This window comes from Eretmochelys imbricata, chromosome 21 (assembly GCF_965152235.1).
Source record: "Eretmochelys imbricata isolate rEreImb1 chromosome 21, rEreImb1.hap1, whole genome shotgun sequence".
NCBI classification, from domain to species: domain Eukaryota; kingdom Metazoa; phylum Chordata; order Testudines; family Cheloniidae; genus Eretmochelys; species Eretmochelys imbricata.
This window is the reverse complement of record NC_135592.1, coordinates 11,097,329-11,120,744: the sequence shown is the minus strand read 5'-3', so window position 1 is coordinate 11,120,744 and position 23,416 is coordinate 11,097,329. Positions and strand designations below refer to the sequence as shown.

General features: G+C 43.2%; 1 protein-coding gene across 8 annotated transcripts in view; it reads right to left on the bottom strand.

Moving 5' to 3' along the window:
• The window catches only part of ANKS1A (ankyrin repeat and sterile alpha motif domain containing 1A), a 155,982-nt gene that overhangs the window by 54,629 nt on the left and 77,937 nt on the right, over nt 1–23,416 (bottom strand). For 7 of the 8 annotated variants that reach the window (XM_077839460.1, XM_077839461.1, XM_077839463.1 and 4 more), the window contains one exon: nt 1,359–1,425. In XM_077839460.1, coding sequence (XP_077695586.1) covers nt 1,359–1,425 — 67 coding nt within the window. Of the gene's footprint in view, nt 1–1,358; nt 1,426–10,709; nt 10,809–23,416 lie in introns of those variants that run through there. The other variant, XM_077839466.1, reaches the window with a different exon arrangement.

Genomic DNA, 23,416 nt, shown 5'->3' with positions numbered 1-23,416 from the left:
ATTTTGGACAGAGCTGTAAACCTAACCAGTTTGATTTCCTCTGGGGCTATACTGAGACCAGCAAACAAGTGGAAAAACTGGAAATCATAAAGATTTCAGTCTCTCATCGGGCTCTTCAAAGACAACCTCCAGCCCCAGATTAAATAGATTTGGGGAGGGTTGGTCTTTCCTCAGTCCCCAGCCTCCTCTTACAAGCATCTTAATCTCCTTGCCCAGCCACAGCCTAAGGTCTCTTTCATACACTAAGAGCCACACAATGGTTGTGCAGCTTTGTCCAGCAATCCTCTACTGCTTCTTGGATGGAGAGAAGGGGATACACTACGCCGAGTGCTCTTTGAGCTGCTGTGTTACCTCAAAGTCTTGACACCATTCACCAAGCCAGACAGAATCTATCTGCACCCCTACTGTTACAGTACTATTCCACCAAAGTATCTTACCTACCTAGTGGGTAGAATTTTGCAAATTGTGCTTCAGAGGTTCACCTCTCCACCCCATGCATCAGAAGGCACCTCTGAAGATATGATGCAATTCCTAGAGTAGGTGGTCTTTGTACTGGATTTTTGTACTTTTGTACTTTGTACTTTTTACCGAGGGATGAAAGTTCACTGAGGCACCAGAGCGCCCAAGCAGGTGTCATGCCCTAGACATTTTTGCCAACCAAGAGTTCACAAGTCCTGAGCTTACAAATGAGGTATTTTTTAAAATCAGTTTGGGGTTATTTTTATCTGCAATTAGACTTGGCACCTCTCTGACACCACAAAGACTAGAAACCATTCTTGTAAATTCACAGCTCAGATTCTCACAGAATCACCTGTCTGAAGGAGCCTAGCCTTGGAAAAAAAAAACACACTGCCAAATTATTGAGAGATTCAACAGAACTGCAAGAGCTGACATCATCCAGGGATCAACATAAAAAACTAACAGCCTCTCATTTCTCAGGAGGCAACAAATCTAAAGCAGCCAACTTCCACCTGACTTTCTATGACATCTGTCAATTTTGGTCTTAAATTAAGGAGTAAGAGTCATTACAGAATAAGCCAAAGCTCACCTTCCTGCTAGGGATGCGGTTACCACTTCTCCAACCCTCCCTCTCACCATCCAATGCTTGTGGAGAAGGAGATTACTCACATTATATGACGTAAGTGGGGTGCTACATGGAAGGTAGATAGGCCACCAAAGTCAGGACACTGACATCTGTGGTAGCACCGTACACAGAAGCTATGACATACGACTTACAATCCTGGTCCTCTCATTCGTTTTCCCTTCTGGATGCAAAGGCCGGTTGAGAAAGGTGCTCACAAGAAGGGATCTGCCATTATGTCAAGCTTTGACTACAACACCGTAGTTGAGCACAGTACCTGAGATCCTCTGCTGTTCCTGAGAAAAGTCAATGCCTTCACCGATGGAGCTCATGATTTTCTCAATCTGAAAATATAAAAACAGTATATTGCCACAATAGTTGTAAAGCCTCAGCAGACAGTGATAGAGGCAGCCTTGGGAGCTTGTCCCCCTGCAGCTGCTAAAGGTTCCCAGGTGACAGGGAAGGAAGGGAAGTTAAGAACCCCACCAAACCATAAGGGTCTTTCCTTAGAACTTGGCCTGGAAAGGAGATTTTCTTAAGAATGAATGAATCAAAGGAGAGAGGGGGTGGGCTTGGGACTCCCCAGATCCCCATCCTCCCCAACTGCCGTTACAGTCCCGTGAAAAGCCACCTATTTCTCTGCATCAACAGAAGGAACTCACACGATTCCTCTGTGGAGCACCAAGTTTTATAAGGGGGAGAGAAGGCCTCAAAAACCTAGTTCATCCTTGACAAACATGCAAATCCTCCTTTACCAAAGGAGAAGAAAGCCTGAGAAATGCAGTTCACATTAACACTTCTGTGGCATGCATCAGGTCTGCTTCACTTGGCCTCTGTTTCTTGACCACCCTCCCCTGCCTCAATCGCTCTAACAAGGCTCTTCTACTGACAGCAGGGCTGAACAGCCAATGTAAGCTCTGAAAGAGATGCAGTTTGCAAAAGCAGCAGCATTCTGGGATAAATGATTTAACAGCCTGGAAGAAGGAAGAAAAAACAACCTTATACCTGGAAGTAAGTAGCTCAGAGCCTACAGCTCCAGGCAAACCCCATCTGATTTTCAATCATAGTCAAAAGGAAAACCAAAGGAAATTTTTATTGCCAGGGATCTGTCTTCCCTCACCATCTTCCTTCTTGGACCTGGATTTCATCATCAAATTTGCCCCAAAATTCAAGTTTTGTAAGTTAAGATTTTTACAGAATCTAAAAGACCAAACAGAAGTTTTACTGTACTTTTTCTTAAATGCCAATAGAAACATTTTTAAGACAAAAATTATCCCTGTGAAATTGACCAGGCTAATTTCATTGTCCAGGTTGAGAAACTCAAAAAGTTGCGCATCAATAGTGTAATTAAAACGTAATTGTCTGCTCTTAACTACAACCTGATATTGTCTCATGAATAGCAGCAGGAGACCCTTAGGAGGCTCAGATTCAGTTTGAAATCTGGGTGTTTAATCCTACAACAGCCATGCAGGAAGTCTCAAAAGTAAACCCCCACCTCCCCATGAGAGATTTCTGGTCACATCTTGAAAATGCCCTCTTGCAAGATTCTGGTGCACTGGATGGGATGCAGATGAATCAGGGACATGCAACAAGAGTGGGAAAAAAATTCACAGAACTTATTTGGATCTTAAGGAAAGATTTGGGCAAAAGGTTATTGGTAGGGGCAGGGAAGATTCTGACTTGCTTTGGACCTGCTCATTGGCTTTACAAAAGCAACCTGCCTGAAATTATCATTTGGGAAAGCTGCTTAAATTGCTACTTCGATGGCACTCACCCCCCAGACCAATAGGCTTTTTTGAAGCTATCAGCCATAAAATGCTCTCAGGGAGTTCGATGCCCAACTTCTGATGAAATTCAGTGGAAGCTGGGAGCTTAATTCCCTTAAGCTTCTCTGAAAACCCTCGTCATGAAGGACTTCAGCCAAGTTAGATCTCTAATACAATCCTTCCCATGTATAAACAGTGGATGGGACAATTCACTTGTCATCTTACATCTCTGTATCATGAAAGAAGCACCATGCAATCATCTGTAGAAGACAAGGATTTTACTAAGGTGTGAGGAGGATGCATTGCACCTAGAAGCCATGGTCGAGGGTATTTCTAATGTGTCTAAGATAGTCAGAACTATTTTATTGGGGGCTTTGACAACCAGTCTGAAATATCAGCTGGTAAAAACCAGAGAGGAAGGTATTGAAATATTTTCTCTCCCCGTCACTCCCAATGGCCCATACAGACGTGCCTATCTATGGAGGCCTTGAAGTCTAACGCTGGGCTTTAAAAACACCCTTCAACTGACACAAACACTTAATGGGAAAATTCAGATGCTCTACCTATAGATCTCCCCCTGCGACATCCAGGGAAAGAATATTTATTACCTTTCTTCCCATGGTACCTTAAACAGGACTGCCTAACATTCAGCTGGTGAGAACTACTCTGACCCAAGTTGTCAAGGGATTGCAGATCTTAGTGGGTCTGATACTAAGGAGACAAGTCAAGTCAGTGTAACACCAGCTATGTATGCCAAGGTTAACACAGCCCACCTTTGCTCTACAGAAGCCTGACAATGACAGACAGGTGAAGGAACTAGCCAGTCTGGCATATAAAGGTTTTGATTCATAGAACACAAGCTCATTTACAGCTTTAGTCAAAAATACAGACTATTTGTTCCAAGTGATAGAATTTCCTCCTCTAAAAAGATCTAACAGTAAGAGGGGATGGGGGGGAGGGGGGATGAATATCCATACTGATTTTAGTGGGCAAACAATAGCAGCCCTTTAAAAAGCCCAGCACAAAAACAAGCATGTAGCAGACTGTGCAATTTATCTTCCAGCATTGTGATCTCTGAAGTCTTCTCTTCAGATAAAAATTACAGGACTGCTCATCATGTCATTTGATCTCTCCATTAAGGCTCAGACATTCTCGTTCAATAGGAAGCCCTGGAAACACAGCTTTAAGGGACAGAGGAAAGATCTCATTTCTTCAGCTAATCGACAGCCTCCGTTTTAAATCCGCAGCTCTGCAATATTGACACAATAGAAATGTGGGATCAGCTAAACTGGCGCCTATTAAGAGGAAAAAAAACCTGAATTTAAAAGCGAACCTGCCTCCCACTGAGAGCATCAAAGGCAATACCAAACGGATGCTTATTACAGTTTGCAGCTTCTAACTTTTTCGTCAGCTGTGGATGGAGAAGGGGGAAAAGCAACCTCCCCTCTTCCCCACAGAGCTCCTGAATCTCAATTTTCACTTAAAAACACCATTTCCAGCCCTCAAGGTTGTGATGAAAGTAGAACTGACAACGGTGATGTCTGCCTGAGTTTGCAGACAGCCTGGAACAAACAGAAGTTATTGCTCCACACCTCTCAGTGAGACATTGACTGTGGGGGGGGGGTTAGTGTAAAAGTTAACATTTTCACTGCTGATAATTTCACCAGGAACATCTCTTAAAGTCACCAATCTTGAACTGCCTCCTACGCCTTCCCAGCACCAAGTCCCCAGCTGACAAAACTACAGCCTTCCACAGTGCACTTATGGATTGTTGCTAATAAAATCCACTGAATACTGAAGGTAAATGTGGGGACGTTGTAAGATAAGTTTACTATTCAAATGAACACTGGGGCTATTGTATTGATTGCCTTATTCACCTTCTATATTTAATCATTCAAACTTCCATTTTTTATTTGAAAAAAGGAACTGCAAGGTTTCTAGGCTGCTGCCATAGAATCCCGAGACTTCGCTGCAGAATTTGGGTCCAGTTTGCCATGGAATACATGGGCTTTGATATGGTTTAAAAAAATAACCTATCGTTCTAGAGTTCCAGAAGCTTAAGGGCATTAAGCCCTGCACATTTGGGGTGATCAGTTAAGCTTGTTACAAGATTTTAAGCAGGTGCCTCAAAGACATTCCGTTCAGTTAAAGAAGTCTGAAAGTTTGAGGAAATTCTTCCTTCCCAGATGACCTTTTGGAGCAAAACACTCACTTGACCCAAACCCAGTTTCTATTACAACCACCAAACACCAAGGAAAACTTTGGAGGTGGAAAAAGGAGGAAAACATGTTTGCTCAAGCAACCCCAGCTCCCTCAAACCGCTTCCCAGCGAGAGGCAAAGCACTTTGCCAGCCTCTCACACTGTGGAATGATTGAGCTCTGAGGACGTGAAGTGACTGAAGTGACTGCAGTCGGCACTGCTGGGAAAACAAAGATCACAACAGCATGTCTGAAGCCAATTCAATTCAAACCCCACATTTACACTCCTCTGCGCTTAGGAGAACTGACACCCAGCTGAATACCATCCACATGCACCTTGGGGAAACCCCTTCCCATCAGTTGCCTAGCATAGCAAACCTCCTGTAACTCCCAGTGCTTGTTTCTAGGAGGGTGATTTTGGGTTCCCTTGGTACAAGCTGAATCCCTACTCCCACCCTGGATCACTTGCAAACCTGCTCTGCCACAGCAGGTTCTCCCCCAGGGATGGACAATGATGAAAGGGCAGGGAGACTTTCCCCTCAGAAAGACCACACGTTTTTTCTCCCCTCTATGCTTCTCACTGAGGGCCACTGGTGCCAACAGGGCAGCACTCTGGCCCTACAGAAGGAGCATCCTGTCAATGACAAAGAACTCTCCTCAGTCCCTTTCCCCCCCCCCCCCAGCAGATCTTCCTTAGAAACTCACTTCTCTCCAGTGTGAGCCTGCGATGATGCTCAGATGCTACAATGAGGGAGCCCAACAGAAAAATCCAGACAGACTGTGTGTGTGTGTGGGTGGGGGGAAGAGGAGCTGCCAACTCAGCAGAAAAAGCTTTCCAGTGGTGCATACAGGGTTTTCCCAAGCCATAGTCCAAGGAAGTAAAGACTAAGGTCAAAGTCTTTGACCTCTGTACTACTATAAGTGTTTTTGGTATTTGCTAGACTGCCTGGAAAGCCCACACGTTCATCTGAGTAATTAGGTGGGCTAGATGAATTCTCCAGACTTGCACAGTTAAATGTTGAATGTCCACAGGGGACAATAATATACAAACACTGGAGCGTAACGTAGTTATTACTGTGATGACCATGGCCTCCTGCCCCTCACTGGAGGTCAGCGTTCTTCTGCAGCTGGGTTCACAGCCTAAAGCAACTCCGAGCTCAGTTTAGCTGGTAGTCCGGCAGTTAGATGGCATCATCTAGCATCAGCCACAGCGGAAACTGAACATGTTTGGAATGGACATAAAAATTAACCCCTTTTTCGTCCTTACTGTTACAGACAGTTCTGCAATAGAAGAGAGCAACTAACAATTGTTAATCCTTTAAAAATGTCTACAACACTTGTTAACTTTCACTCAACGGAAGCTGTCTGCCATTTGTAATTTTCATTAACAGTAGGTCTTTATGTACAGCCCCATGGTGATACTTTACCTTTTGTAACCTTACAGGAGTTGACACCCACTAATTGTGAAACACTGGCTCTCTCGATGGGTCATCGAGCACTGAACATTTTATTAGAATCTAAAGAAACCATCTCTCTTGCCCACTCATCACATGCTCTCTCACTGCATTTCAAGAGATTGATAGAAGACAACCTTAATCACCAGTATATTTTTTGCTTTTTCACAGCAGTTTTAAGGGGGTTGCAAAATTTTTTGATTTCAAGTAAGGGGCTGCCAAGCTAAAAACATTGAGCAACACCAGATGAAACCATCTCAAAACAAAATGAATCAATATAAGAGCACCCATTTCCTAGAATCACAGAAATGGAGAGCTGAAAGGGACCTCAAGAGGTCATCTAGTCCGTTTCCTGTCCTCTGCAGCATGGACAGAGTGCCAATTCTCAACTGTATACCAAAGCACCAAGACAAGGAATAAAATGGAGATATTTTGGAACAAGTATGAGGCAATGCAAGAGAGTTCTTAGGCTGTTTGTTCCTGCTAGTGAACTATTAAATACAACAGTGTTTAAACATAATGCTTCTACTCTGAGTTGGTTCTAGCCTGAACTCTGTCCCCGGTTATTTTTGGCTTAACCCACCACATTCTAAGTAGTGTTAGGCATTGCTCCTCCATGAGTAATTTTACATCTACAGGAGCCATCATAACAGTATTCCATCAGCTGACAACTGGCTTCAGAACAGAATGTCATTTTTAAAAAGGTTAAAAGAAAAAAAAACAGGAAAAATACTTGCTCATAGCAACATAGTAAAGTCTAAGCTAAATACCTAGTGGAGGACATGCTTCATGCTGAAGATACTACTTCCCCCCCCACCCCGCCCCCGCCCCGGTACACAATGGGTGCTGGATTCGGACAGTGCACTTCCTCAAGAAGAGCCCTGACCTCACAGCTTCGGGGGATAAAGGCATCAACTTTCAGCATGAACAGCAACATGAGCTAAGCACAAAATACTGTCTGGCTATGATACAATCCTAGATGTGACCATTCATGCCTGGTCTGCCTGGTGTCCTCAGACAGCCACCACTGAGATGGCCTCAGGGAAAGAGAAGCCCTCTCCAAGTGGGCACAGATCACTAGTCTTCCATGAAAACACTAGTGCCAAGTCAGGGACAATGCAGGTCTTCAGGGATTCTCCTCTCTTCCTTGAAGGCTACATATGAAAGAGGGTATCTCTTGGTTGCACTATTCCACAGCCCAGCACAGCTAGCTCCGAAGTACTTTGCTCTCTCCCACCTTGAGAGACATGAAGCTGCAGAGCCCATTTTAACACAAGGTCTGATACCCCCCTACACAGCTAACATCTCCATCCAGAGCCAACCAGTCCATTTATTCAGAGTCCATGGAGAGAGGCAAACAGAGAGGTGCATTAACAAGTCACTGGCTCTTTTATCATCTCAACCAGGAGACAGTCTCTCACAAGTCAGGCTGTCAGCACTGATTCATTTGCATGCAGGAGGCAAGGAAAGGAAACTTCATTCAAAGAGCACCAAAGCATCCAGGGACATGCTAATTTGACACTGACCTCTGCCACCAAGGCTCATCGGCAGCTATTAGAGTTTTTTCTGGTGGAGCCTAAGTAAAATGTGACCTATGATTAAAGAGCCCTCAGACGTGTCATCTACACAGAATGGGGAATTTTATGCCCATCCCCCACTTGCGGCACCAGCGATTCCCAAGGGTACCTCAAGGTTATCCCTACAGAAACACATGCCTGTGATCTGGATAGCCACAGCTGTTACAGTGGCTGAGATCTATTGGAGCCAAGGCTGTGTTATCTAAAATGGTTTTCAAAGCACCCCCACGAAAATAGTCAAAATACATAGCTGCCTTCAGCAATAATCAGCTCTGCTGTTCTGCAACTCCACCTCTTACAATCACAACCAAAACATAAAATCATCTTCCCTGCAGGATACAGGCCTTACAAAAATGGCTGTTGAGAGTAAATGTATATTTCCTTTAGCCAAAAGAGGGCAGCCTGCTGGAAAGGGACATTTTGTGTATGCTAACTGGAAAGGCTTTAAGCACTCCTTATGGAGAGAAGGAATAGAGCTGCCCTGTCAGCTAAGATTTCCAGAAGGCACTCATCTCCTCCAACCCCGCCCCAGGCTTTTCCAGGGAGACTAGTACTAGAAAGTCAATACCGACAGACTGTTCAGGACACTGATCCAGGTGTGCTTTGCAAGCGGTCCCTAAGTTAATTCTGGGCCATGGAAAGATTGCTTCTACAGGGATAGCTCAGGGCACTAACAAGACAGAAGAGTTGGGGATTTTAGCTTTAAAATGTGTAATTAATTTCAGTATTTGTAAAGCCAGGCAAAGCATGCTGCAAACAAGGAAGGATGGAGTCAGACATGACACAGGCAGCTCTGTTCCCACCCAGCTCTACCAAGATACTGCAATTGTGCAGTATCCCTATCATTCCAATCCTAGGCATCTTGAACAGGGATTGCACAGCATCCCAATCCATGGGCAGTCCGGCTTGAGTGCATCATCCACCAGGCACTAGGATGAGATCCAGCCAGTCCTTTTACTTGATCAGGATTTAAAACCTCTGCCTCTCCATGTCAGATGGATTTCATTTAAATCCTTTACGCTGTCCAGAAGTACTCTAAAAGTTCCTCCTGACCCAGATGTCATTTTAGTGCCCCAGATGTATGAGTCACATTTACATAGCAGTTTACACTATACAAGTGTTTAGTTCTGTCACCACCCCTACAGGGAGTTGCCCCAATTTTAAAAGCAGACTAAGCCATTTGTCCAAAGCTAAACTGCAAGTCAGTCCCATGCGCATTCCTTATTCCTCTGGACCTGTGCATCAGTTCCTGAAACTAAACAGGCTAGAGAGAGTGTTGAACAGAACGCTGTGGGTGTGGCACTTACGGTTTGGAGAGGGGAGCATCTGGTTGCTTAGAAAAATACCCTTGTTTTTTTTAAAGCTCAATGGCAGATCCCATCACCACCACCACTTCCAACACCAAGTACACTCCTAAAAAAAAACCTTATTTTGGTATCATGTACTAGGGAACAACAAAAAAGAGCCATGTAAGCAGATCAGCTCTTGTGGAAGCTTTTCCCTCCCTACCACCAGTGACTAGGTAGGTTTAAAGGTGAATTGTGAAGGTTTTGCTAAAGTAGGTCTGTAAGATCCCAAAGGAGAGCACTGGCTGTGTAACAGCTACCTCCCTAAGGTACCCATACTCCAGGCTTCTTCCGCACGTCTCTTCAGCGCCTAGTGCTTCCTTAGCTTATTTGCCCCTTTGTTGCTAGCATGATACCACCTCATGCACCCTCCAAGACCTGAAGGGCCTTCGGGATCTCAGTGGGAAAAATAAACCCTGTGATGAACTTCCTCCACTGCTAACCCTTCTTTAGGTTTCCCCCTGCCCTTTCCAGGCCAATCAGCGCATCACCACCCCCAGAAGCTTGACGGGTCACAGTGGAATTAGAACAAGGCCACTGGCTGATTGCACAGGGGTTAAAAAGTGGCAGCACACTTACCTTTATCCTGATTATTAGACTCTAAAGTTTAGTAACAAACATGCAGAGATAAATCACCCATACTGTCTCTACCATATGTACAGTTTTAGTGAATTACAGGGACACCCTCCAGTGCTGGCGTAATTAAGGATCCGCTGAGATTTGCATTATAAATCCTTATTATCAGGGGTTCATAAAGTTCCATGTATAAATTTGCCACTAGCTGAAACAGACAAGATTCCAGCCCCAAAAACATACTTTATTCTTGAAAGCCACAGGCAAAGTTTGGTTTAAAAGAGCTCGGTCATTTTAAATGGACATAGTTGCAAAATAAGTAAGTGACAAGGGTTAGAATTTCATTATTTTTGAACTCCTGTAACTAACAGAGTGATATATTTTTAAAATGAAGTGTCTCTACTGCACGCAAGCACTCAAGTCCTGATCCTTACTAATTTCATTTTGAGGTTTATATTTCAGACAGCAATGGTGCATCAGTAGAGTATGCGTGATTGGACAATTGGTTATTTTCAATTGTATGGATTTGCTGGCAGTGATTATCAAGCCAGCATTAGTTTGGGGTTGACAGGAAGGAAGAGAAACAAGACCATTAAAGTAAGTTTTAGGAACACGGATGCCTTTTTTGCTTGCAGGTGAAGTGTGCTCAACGGAGCAAAGAATGCAGCAAGACGGATATGTTTGACCCAGCACAGCAGAAGGCAGATACTCACTGTCTAGCAAGTCATTCAGCAGGCTGCTGCAGCAAACGGAGTTGCAGTGGCTATCTGGGTGGGTTACTATTATGCAAGGGTGCTGAATACAGGAACCCTGTGAATGTAGGACCAGACAACAGCCATGAAATGTCTGACTTTTTTAAAACTGCTAAATTAAAAACATTACCTCAAGACTCAGACAACCTCTCCTTGTCATCTATCACACCTAAAAGGTGGGAATCAGTGATGGGCAATGCTGCCACCCTTAACTGACATCCTGATACAATTTTACAGGTTTCTCAAGGCCAGGGCGATCCTCCAATGTGAGGTAAAGAAGGATGGCAGTGACTGCTGTGACTACTCAGGCTTTTGTTGATTTCAAGAGGGAACCTTAACTTGGCAATTGAACATGGACCATCAGTGACAGCCCTGGTGTAACACAATCAGAGTACAGAGATTGACTCAGTGTTGCCCTGACAGCAACCCTCAGGACATCACAGCAGGGAGGGGGATAAGTTATTTTATTGGTGAATAAGAAAAAAGCGGAGATGTGAGCAGTGGGCAAGTTCACTATACAGGGTACAGATCTAGGTCTGACATCCATATATGAAAAAAACCACCACAAATTCATTGCAAAAGTGACAAAAATGTCATTAAGTCTGAAAAACTGAAATGTACTCAAGTCAGGAAATGAGATTTTAGTTTTGACACTTAAGTACAATAGTGAACAGTTCATTACAAATACATAAACTAGATTTGTACAAAGGCTTGAATTCTCTAACAATTGCAGATTGCACAAAATGAATACATTACAGCCATAAAATACAGTAATCAAAAATATTTCAAAACAGGCAAGCTAGCCAAGTTGCTATTGCTTATAAGTTTCCTGATTTCAGTAGGTTTACAATACTCATCCTTAATATGGAAACTCCCTGACAACTAAACAAAGAAACCATGGGAAACCAGGGAAATCTGGCTTACATATTCACATTTATTAGTTCCACCTCTCCCAAGCACTTGGTATATTATAATATTCTTTTAAACACATACAGTTTAATAAAGCATATCAAGTCAGGGTGCCACACCGATGGCTGTAACCAACACTAGCTTCAGTTTCCAAGTTCTTTTCAGCCCCACTGCAGTAATCTAACCTCAAAGTGACAATGGCATGGATAACCATGATAAGGTCCATATCCAAATGGAAAGACTTTCCAAGGGCCAATAGGAAGCACACTTGACAAACACCATTCCCAGGGTATGTAGAAACAGCTGGCAACCCAAAAAAGCCTCTGTGCTGATATGCTCATTCATCAGGGTGCAGACATAATTTTTGATGTTTCTGCTGGTTGCTTCCCCACCCAGCAAGCATTAGGGTTTAGTTTGTCTCATTCAACTTCCTGACAGTTCACCCAGTTAAAGTGGGCACAGATGGGCTAAGGTGCTTCCACCATGGGGAGGAAAAAATAATAAAATAAAATCAAAATGTAGAGCTAGGCGTCCATTATAACAGAAACCATGATTCGTATTGCTTCACTGACCATGAAAGGTGGCAAAACAGAATCTTTTTTCAGAGCAGCAGCCATATTAGTCTGTATCCGCAAAAAGAAAAAGAGTACTTGTGGCACCTTAGAGACTAACACATTTATTTGAGCATAAGCTTTCGTGAGCTACAGCCCACTTCATCGGATGCATTCAGTGGAAAATACAGTGGGGAGATTTATATACACAGAGAACATGAAACAATGGGTGTTACCATACACACTGTAAAGAGAGTGATCAGGTAAGGTGAGCTATTACCAGCAGAAGAGTTGGGGGAGGGGGGGGCTTGAACCTTTTGTAGTGATCATTAAGGTGGGCCACAAGTACTCCTTTTCTTAAGGCAGAATCTGGCTCAACCTTGCTTGAGCATGCCCTTGGAGCAGATGAGCAATTGTCCCATAGTATCCTCTGGGATCTCATAGACGGGAAGGAACGAAGCCACTCAAGAGTGACCGTCAACAGCTGCTGACACATCCCCACAAGGTCAATGGTATCAAAGAAAGTTGATAGATGAGTACTGACAAGCTCATTTTCTATCTCCACTAGAAGAAAGTAGCACCAAACGTGCAGTCTCTGTACTGTATATTTAGTCCTTAAAAGAAACCTAAGCGGGATTAAGAGACTTAAGTCTCCCATTATTCATTTTTCACCATCTTCTCTATAATCCAAAACTGAGAGATCTGTGCTGGGACAATAATTCTAGCTCTGAGGTCAGGGGACTACATAAACCACTCAGGGCTTTTATCTCTGTTGTTGATGCTTGGCTTCTGTCATCGGCGGAACCATTCCATAAAATTACAGTCCCATAAATCAGTTATCTGTTGATTCTAGGTATACATAATATCGTAGACTCCACTATTATGGACTTGGCAGGATTAATATTGAAGGCCTGAAAATTTAATGCTGTTATTAATCCAAAGAGAAGTTAAGACGACAAGTTAGTTGCCCAAGAACAAATTAAGTACATAACAACAAACTTAATAGTTAGCACATTATGTCCTTCTCTAGCCATATACATATTCCAAATACAGTGACACATGGACTCGGGAGATTTGTCAATTATTTCAGCCTATTCTCCAACTGTTCATTAGTGATATGGAAACACATTCTCTCTTTTTCTGGTTTAATATGGTCTCAGAGAAACTGATTTGTATCAGGGTCAAGGAACTATTGGTTTATATTACTCTGCAGTTTACTTTTCAGTATGAATCACAAGACATAGAGCCCAAACATTTTTAAAAAACGGAATCTGTAACACTTTAAACTTCAAAATCACTATGATGGATTCACAATTTCAGACCGCACCGTGCACATTTGCTCACAAGATCACCACCCCCTCTATATTTATGCAGATGGGGTCAGACCTAGAAAAAACAGTAAAATTCAATATTAAACACAAACAACTGCAAGAGGGAACTGTTAAAATGAAAACGTCTCGTTAACTTCAGTTTAGAATTTCCTTGCCAGCGGTCATTTTACACTGTATACACTGAAACAAACGAAAGCACTTCATAATCTGTGCTCCTGCATTTTCATAACACCTTTCAGCCAAATGCACCAACTTAAGATACATACCATGAATTGCAAGCTTCTCAGCAAAAAGATCATATCCATTTATGCATTTGTACAGCATCTAAGATAATGTGTCTTTGGAGCCTTCGGACCCTACCGTAATATTATACTATATAGGGATCACTTCACGAGTTACTGAAATGCAGCCATCTCTGGGGTACAGTGTTGCAGCTATTTAACAGCACACAGCAACACTACAGAACTGTTTAAGACAGGAAGTAAACAATTAGTTAATTGAAGCTGCAAGAGAAAATTAAGGTAGGCAGAAGGCAATTAGAGTGAAAATTTGGCAAGGACATTAGCGCTGAACATCCCTGTTTTTGAAAAAAGTGCCAAGGGATCAAAATCATAGAATATCAGGGTTGGAAGGGACCTCAGGAGGTCATCTAGTCCAACCCCCTGCTCAAAAGCAGGACCCATCCCCAATTAAATCATCCCAGCCAGGGCTTTGTCAAACCTGACCTTAAAAACTTCTAAGGAAGGAGATTCCACCACCTCCCTAGGCAACGCATTCCAGTGTTTCACCACCCTCCTAGTGAAAAAGTTTTTCCTAATATCCATCCTAAACCTCCCCCACTGCAACTTGAGACCATTATTCCTTGTCCTGTCCTCTTCCACCACTGAGAATAGTCTAGAACCATCCTCCAGACTATTGATCAAAAATGATCAAATGGGTCACATTTTAAAAAATATTCGTTACACAGCATGCATAATTTATATTAACTGCATCAAAAGATTCAATTCCAGAATGTTGGGGTAACATGCTACTTAGCAGTTCAAGAAAAACTGATAGCACAGCTGAAGCAGCTATCCCAAAATGGTTATATTATTCCAGTATATTAGAAACAAACTAACTTAGCTACATACCCAGACTAGCACCTGTGATTGGTGACCTACAAATCAGAGAGAAAGAACTGAAGTGATTGTGCATTTAAATCTGTATTTAGGGCATAAACATAAAACTGTGTGCAAGGGAGTAAAAATTCCTCCACAAAGAGTAGCTGATATTTAACCTGCTACGTTGATACAGTGATACAATTCAAATAAATTGTGTTTGCTTATTCCCATGTACAAGCCCTGCTGTAAGATCATGTATTTGCATTACTTGAGAAATGTGCTTCTCAGATCAAAACACCAGGAGACCTTTACTAAAAAAGTAGTGAGACTTCTGTGCATTTGACAGGTTTAAATCAGTTCCAATGTAGTCTCTCTCCTCACACTCGGTCAGCTGAGATCAGCCAAGGAACGTGAACTGGCCTAGAGCTGTAGGTATGGAGGACTGTGCATTAGAAGGCCCTCAAACCGGGAACTTGCATTTCCCTTTATTTGATAGGCACTAGCCTGCAGACTTCCAGAGCACACTGCAAGCGCATTTATTTATCCAGGCTTTTCCGAAAGCTGGAGTTAGGCTGGAAGCAGTTTTAGTATTGTTGATATAGACAGTTTATTTTGGTTTGTGATTTTAGCAGGCATGCTATCTATATACAATGAATAAATATTTTCTCTGGCATCCATTTGCTAAATACAGGTTTCAGAGTAGCAGCCATGTTAGTCTGTATTCACAAAAAGAAAACGAGGACTTGTGGCACCTTAGAGGCTAACCAATTTATTTGAGCATAAGCTTTTGTGAGCTATAGCTCACTTCATCAGATGCAGTGAGCTGTAGCTCACAAAAGCTTATACTCAAATTTTTTAGTCTCTAAGGTGCCACAAGTCCTCTTGTTCTTTTTGCTAAATACAGACACCCTTAGCTGAGAGGAAGGATAATCCTTCAAGGTCTCTGTGTGGAAGCCCTCATCATTGGAGGTGAGGGGAGCTGAGTTAGAGCAGTGGTCCACAACCTCTCTGTGGGAATAGCACATTCCTATTCCCAACAGACTGCGGCAGGTGCCAAACACCCCGCCACCGAAATGCCGCCAAGAAGCAGCAGTGGAAAGAAGCCCCACCGCCGAAATGCCGCTGAGAAACGGCAACACTTCTCGGCAGCATTTCGGCGGGTGGTTCTCAGGCGACCATGCTCAGTGGCAGCATTTCGGCAGCATGCTGTCCTGCGGGCCAAACAACTGCCCCAGCAAGCGCCACTGCACCTGCAGGCACCACACTGGGGACCCCTGAGTTAGAGAGTAGGGTAAAAAATTTTGAGCTCTAAATCGGGGAAATGAAAAGAGCAAACCTCTGTTGCATCTTATCAGACTCCAGCAATTCTCTCCAGATTACTTCATTAAGTTTACTTCAAGAGACCATCAAGGACATGCAAAGCTTGGTGTAGACATGCTTGTTTAGATGGTAGTAGAAATCAGATAAACACATTGGCCACATTTACATGAACAATAAAATATTTCAGCATTTTAAATGGCTAAAGAGAGTAACATTGAAATTAATCCTCAGAAATTAAAGCCAGCACAAAACAAATGACAGAGGCCAGAAAATGTGCCAAGAATATTTCAGTTTGCAAACAAAACAGACCCTGCCTGGTCCTGCAATTCAGAGGGCAAATTAAACATGCAAATATAAACAAAACAAATTAAAAACTTTAGGCAGTAAAAGCTGTTGGGAAGTGACAAAGGAGATTTTCTTGTTCACCAAGAAAGGATGAAGTTTACTAAGGCTGGGTCACCAAAGAGGTGGGACCACACAAGAGAAGACTACAGAAAGGGGACGGAAAAGGATACATCAGGAAGGAACAAACACAAGCTAGCCCTTAGCACTTCATTGTTAGAAAGTTTAGAACAACTGCAGAAACAAAATATGGAATTCAGTCACTGCCATGACCGTAAAACCCTTAGCCTCCCACTGTCAATAAAAAATACACAGTGCGGTGTACTGTTTTCTCACAATCAGATTTCGACTTGAATTGTAAGTATTTTAACAGTGACCGACACACACAGAGCTGTGAGGGAACCCAGCAGATAAGTCAATCTGGCTTGTCAGGATAGGTACCACATTAAACTCAAGTTATATTTCACTAAGCACAAAACTAACTACTCTGGTCCTCTCACACTTGGCACTTTTTGGTGATATTTTTATGAAATGGTGGCTTTTGCATCAAACAAAAAAAGTTTTGTATTGCGATGCAATTGTTTAATTTTTATCAAAACAAAAACCTCAATTTTCAAAATTAAAATTTTAAAAATAAATACATTACTACAGTACAATTACATGATTTTTGCTAGCCGTGGCAAAACAAACTAAACCTAAAACCCTCAAAAATCCAAAGATTATGGTCTTAGAGAGGAAGACTGGCTCAGTGGTTATGGCATTAGCCCACGAATTGTAGACCGAGGTACAATTCCCTTCTCTTCCACAGTCTTCCTGGTGACCTTGAGCAAGTCATAGTCCCGCTGTGCCTCAGCTTCCCATCTGGAAAATGGAAATAATAGTACTTCCCTTCCTCACAAGGGTTTTGCAAGGATACACAGGTGAAAGACTGCAAAGCACTTTGAAATGTACTGATAAAAAGGGATACTTAAGCAGCATTATTTTATTTAATAAATTATTTAATCTTCATTATTAAGAAAAAATATCTTTAATTCACTAAGGCCCTCATTCAGCTAATTATGTATGCATGAGCAGTTAATGGGGCTCACATGCTTAACATTACCTATGTGCTTGGTACCAGCTGTATTGGGACCTAAGAGAGCTGGGATCTTACATGGGTGAAACGACACTACAGCTGTGCAACAGTTTACTCTCAATGTTGATACTAATGAACCATCAACCATCAAAAAAGATGAGCCAATTCAACAGCATATCTACAATTCCTGGGACTGGGAGTGGAGAATTGAGAAAAGCAATTTGACTTGATAGTAGAACATCATGCTCCACTCCAGTTATTTATAGGAAAGACGGGCAGGGCAGTGTTGTCCAGAGACATGAAGTATTAATTCATCAACTAAATTCACACACTGGGGAACACATGGATCCAAGTGATTTCTGACTGATAAATCTCTGCTGGATTGTGCATTTCCTTTGGCTAACAAATCTAAAATAACATGCATGTTTTATTTACAGTTCTCTTTAATCCTCCGTCAGAAGAAACACTCTGTTGTCGAAAGGGTTAAAACTAGAACACAGAGCAGTCATATCACTTTATAGAGCTGGTGCAGGGACTTAGCGTGGAACATAGAACTGCATTAGAAATTCAACACAGGAGCTGCTCATTTGATGCAAGACAACTGTAAACATGGTGGATAAAGAAATATCAGGAGCAGGGTCTGAAGCAAATTCTCAATGGCCTGGCCAGTTCCTTGCTACTGCACGTAGGATAGAGGACAGATAAAGCTCTAGAAAACCAACTAGTTCACGACCCAAATATTGCAATGCATTATTATGACACCACAAGAGTGTAAAAGCTGAAACTCTTTATGCTAAGGGACAGGGTGAAAGTGTGAAAAGGCCACAATTCACACACTAATCAAGGAAACCCAGGGCACTGGCTACCATAAATATCCAACCAACCCTCACTGTACCAAGAACACAGGTCCCTTTAATAACGGCAGCTATTTAGGCATCAATAATTCTGAGCAATGAACTGCCTCTGTGGAGTCAACCAGACAAGAGAATTGATTGTATGAGAAGCCAGTTTTGCCAGGAACTTGTGCTCCTTAAACAAGGGGAAGATGTGGTAGATCTCACTGTCAGGAAGTGTCATTGACCCTTCATGTAACACATGACACAGGGGTCACCTAATGAAATTAACAGGCAGAACATTTAAAAACAAACATAAGGGAGTACCTCACACAGCACGCAGTCAACTGGTGAAACTCGTTGCCCAGGGATGTTGTGAAGGCCGCAAGTACAACTGGTTTCAAACAAGAACTAGATAAGTTCATGGAGGATAGGTCCATCAATGCCATTAGCGAAAATGGTTTGGGACGCAACCCTACGATCTGCGTGTCCCTAAGCCTCTAACTGCCAGAAGCTGGAACTGGATGACAGGATGCACCACTCGCTAATTGCCCTGTTCTAGTCACTCCCTCTGAAGCATCTGGCATCAGCCATTGTTAGAAGACAGGATACTGGTCTAGATGGACCATTGGTCTAACCCAGTATGGCTGTTCTCACATTAGCACTTGGGTTGCCCAATTCCACTCAGAACTGATGCCTTAAATGTTATGCATAATCCAGGGACTACATTTACAGCACTTTAGCTGTTAAGTTATATTGACCCAGAAACCACTTAAAAATGACCCTGAGCGCAATACAAAATTTTAGCTGAGAGGGCACACGTGGGCAATTTTCCGCCTGTCTAGGCAAGTCACTCAACTGTCCCACGTCATGAACGAGTAGTCGCTGAGCCCCAAGACTGCAGTGGAAGCACTGCGTTTTATTTTAGGCATATGCTTTAGAATGTGCAGCTTAGTCATTGTACAGGAACCCAGGCTGCCTCATATATTGAGCTGTACAGCACAGCTGGCTGGATATTTTCTGCTCTCAGAACAAGAGAAATCTGACGAAACCTGACTAGCAGTTTTCACCCAACTGCTCATTACATGCTACAAGTCTACCAAGCGGTTCTATGAGTATTGTAACAGCTCAAAGAACGGGAGAGCTTTGCATCACTGCAACTGTACACCTGACTCAAGAAAGCCAGGTAGCCTTCGGCCAACAGATCTTTTTAAATTCTGTCCCACTCTTACCCCAAGATTTTAAAGGGAGAAAAGGAGGCTGGGAGACGAAGCACCATAATGGAGGCAGAAAAAAGGCACAGACACAAAAGGTTATTTACAGTTGGTTCAAGCCAAGGAGGCCATTGTCCAAAACCCCAAGATTTCCTTATAAAAATGCTGTCTGCCTTGGAAGGACTGGGCCCGGGCCCAGCCAGACCTACCAGGTTGTGGATCCTGGCACTGTTTGCTTTATTAGACCTCTAGAGATGGAATTGTGCATACCAGGTCTTCTGGTCAAAAAAAGACCGACAGCTGATTCAAATGCTTTAAGACTGCTAATTGGTCAGACTCCCCAACCCAGTCTAGTCACCACAGTTCATGCCCACATCCTCTGACAAAGGCAACAGTTATAGTGCCTTGCTGCAAAGGCTGCTACAGAAAGGCATTTTCTGTTCAACTGGTGAGGCCATTTCTTTGAAAAATGAAACATCTCAATCATTTACAGAGTAGGATCCACATGCATCAACATGGTTATCACCAGCTTCACTAATGTGACAGTAACCACAATGCTTTTCTTCTATACATCTCAAAGCATTCTACAAAAGAGAACCATCCTTCCCACATTTGACACAGGGGGAAATAAGTCAAAGGAGGAAAGTGATATTTGCCCAAAGTCACACAGGTGGTCTGTGGCAGCGCTAGGAACAGAACCCAGGTCTTCCTGATTCCTGTTCACTGGACCACACTGCCTACCCAAAAAGGCTTGGCAGTTCCTGTTTACACAGACACATCTTGGTAATCAGCAGTAACTTACATTTACACAGGCGTCTAACAACATTAAATAACGAGCTCTATCTCCAGTGTCCTGCCAAATTCTGGTTTGCAGTTACCTTTTCTTTACTTTATCCTAAGTTATGTACTGTTCCATGGTGTTGTTAAACACTAGATAGATGTTTCAACCCAGGTGGCTGTATTTCCAAGGTGGATGAACTGATTTCTGTCCAGTTTATAACATGTCTTAGGTCTCTTTTGGATAAAACCATTAAATATCATTTGGCAACCAATTTGCCTGCATGCAACGGGAGGCTCTTCCAAGCATATGAACTCAGACATGCGCAGAGTGAGACCTGAAACTGTTCTCCCTTCCTCCCCTCTCGGCTGTAGAACAGATGCATCATCTAACACGCTCCTGAAGCTGGGCTGACAGCACCTCTACCTGGCACCAAACGGTCCCCTCTCCTTCCGAAACATGAACATAGTTTATTCTCTCATAAAATTCATAGTGTGCTGTGACTGGTGTGTGCTGATCTCACAGCTGCTAAATATTCATGAACCAATTACGAAAAACAAATTTATCACTTTAGCCCTCAGCCAAGTTTTGAAGGATTCAAATATTTATGCTAACGAGAGGCTCTACCTCGTATAATTCTTCTCACCCAACTTTATTCCCGTTCACATGAGGGATCAAGCCGGCTTCACTCCTCTCTCCCACCCGATGCTGCATTGCTGTTTGCTTTTGACCTGTTTGCCTACGTCTGACTCATAAGGAGTTTATATCAGATAATGACAGCAGAGCTGGAGTGTGTGTGTGTGTGTGTTCATGTTCACATTAAACTGCCAGAGGGTCAGGAGACAGAAAGGAAACAGATACTTACCAGATTCTTTTGCAGCACTGAGCACAAAGTAACATTGTCATATTATTTGGACCAGGGCTACAGAGTGGGGGAATCAGAATATCAGGGTTGGAAGGGACCTCAGGAGGTCATCTAATCCAACCCCCTTCTCAAAGCAGGGCCAATCCCCAATTTTTGCCCCAGATCCTTAAAAGGCCCCCTCAAGGATTGAGCTCACAACCCTGGGTTGAGCAGGCCAATGCTCAAACCACTGAACTATCCCTCCCCCACACTGCAAGTCAGCAACAGGGAGATCTTGGCCGAGTGAATCACTGCTTCCCCATCCCACCCTCTTGCTGAGATGGGCACCACCTTCCACTTCCAAACAAAGGGGATTCAGCTATCTGGGGAAGGAGCTCACAGAAAGTGATGAGCCTGTAAACGGATCAGACCTTCCAAGGCAAAATTTACCTTCTTTCTTCACCATCTATGGACTTATTTGGCACCATCACAGGTAGCCCAAAAGCAACACAGGCTTAGCTCTTCTCTGCCCCCAGCTTTGCTGTCCCATCTGCCTCAAGAGGTCACTAAGGTCACTCCTGAAACACTTGATTCCAAGAGGAGGCATGTCCACTTTTAGTAAAGCCACTGGGTGAGACGGATTTTAATGTTTGTACTGCATAGTGCAACACAGACAGGGACTATCTTCCCCAGGAGCTATCTGCATAAATATTAACATTAGTGAAATAACATGTGTAAATCTGCCATGCACCGATGGGAGATTACCCCACTGCCAATACTCTCACTGCAAACAGTCAAAGGCAGAAGAGATTCAGGCTCAGTGAGGTTTTACATTAACCAGACACTCATTCAGAGGCTGTAAGTCACATCCTAATTCAGAAGCAGCTGCATTAACCCATCCAGGGCATGAGTAAACTTTTGAGAGAAAACTGAAGAGTTCTTTCGTCTCATCACTATGGTTCTAACTGCCATCAGACCAGTCTCTTTACTGCCCATTTAAGTTGTCACAACACAAAGTTCCTGCGGTTGTTTCCTTCTCTTGCGGGTGTGAATTTTGAAGCTGGTGAAAAGGGAGTGGTTAGACATTTCTCATCTGAAGGGATAATACAATACAAAACATTTTAAAATTGCAAATGAGCATATAGGCCTTAGCCCAAGCATGTGGGGCATGCAATGAGCACTTTTCACTGCACAGCTGCCCTCCACACCTGCCCCTATAACACGCTACAGTGACTGGTGCCTCTCCTAAGCAGAAACTCAGCAGATCCGGGTGGCCTAACCCCCACCTGATGAACTAACTACCAGTATTTAGCTCTTCTGTAGTCCTTTTCCTCATATCTCAAAGCACCTTCTGAAGGAGGTCAGCATCATTATCCCCATTTTACAGATTGGAAAAAACAAACAGAGCAAAGCGACTGGGCCAAAGTCAGCAGCAGAGCTGGGAATAGAATCCAGGTCTCCTGCACCCTAGATCAGTGCTCTATCCACTAAGCCACATTGTCTTATTACAAATGATGATTCTGAGGCAGGTATGATGTCCCAAGAATCTGGAGATGAAGATTTATTAGGCCAACTACTCAATCCCCTTCCAATGCATAATTTGAGCACCACAAGCTTTCAAACACCTGCAAATGCCCAGCACAGTCATGACGCTGAAGGAGATCATGGGAAAACCACCCACATCAGGATAAAGGAAAGCACTGATGCCTCATGAGGGTTAAAAAGAAAATCAAAGACGACAATAAGATACTTAAATCCTACAGATGATCAGGGGACAACAGCTGTGGGGAAAAGATAATGGGCCCCTGAACTTCATTGGGCCCTCTAGATGCTGCTGCAATACAAAAAATAAAAACCCCTCCATCCCAACACATCCCTTAAAAAAAAGATTCAAAAAGTACAGTTTTGAAAATACAGTTTTCAATTAGAGCGGTTTGATTTTAGATTAAGGGTAGGAATCCTTTACATTCATTGCCCTAGCCTCTTCTCCCCAATTCTCTTCTTAGTCTGAACCATTACCAGCATGTGTCTGCATGACACTCTGGACTTTTCTGTAGGTTAAAGTGTCTCTGTTCCGTCCAGTGTTAACATGGCAACTGGTCCTGCAATCTATCTGCAAGGAACCAGGGAGATAGATTTTCAAGCTTGCTCACCTGACTATACAAAGCAGGGAAGCTCTAACAAGGATTACGCTCTTGCTACAGGTCCAACCACCGTAACAACATAAACCCAAAGAGGGCAGAGAGCTGAGCTTTCCCTTACGGAGTTTAGGGCTCCTCTGGAAACAGCCATCAGGGCAGGGGGGAGGCATTTCAAATGAAGTGTGACAGCAGCACAGCAAAATAACTGAGTCCCAACAGATCAATCTTCT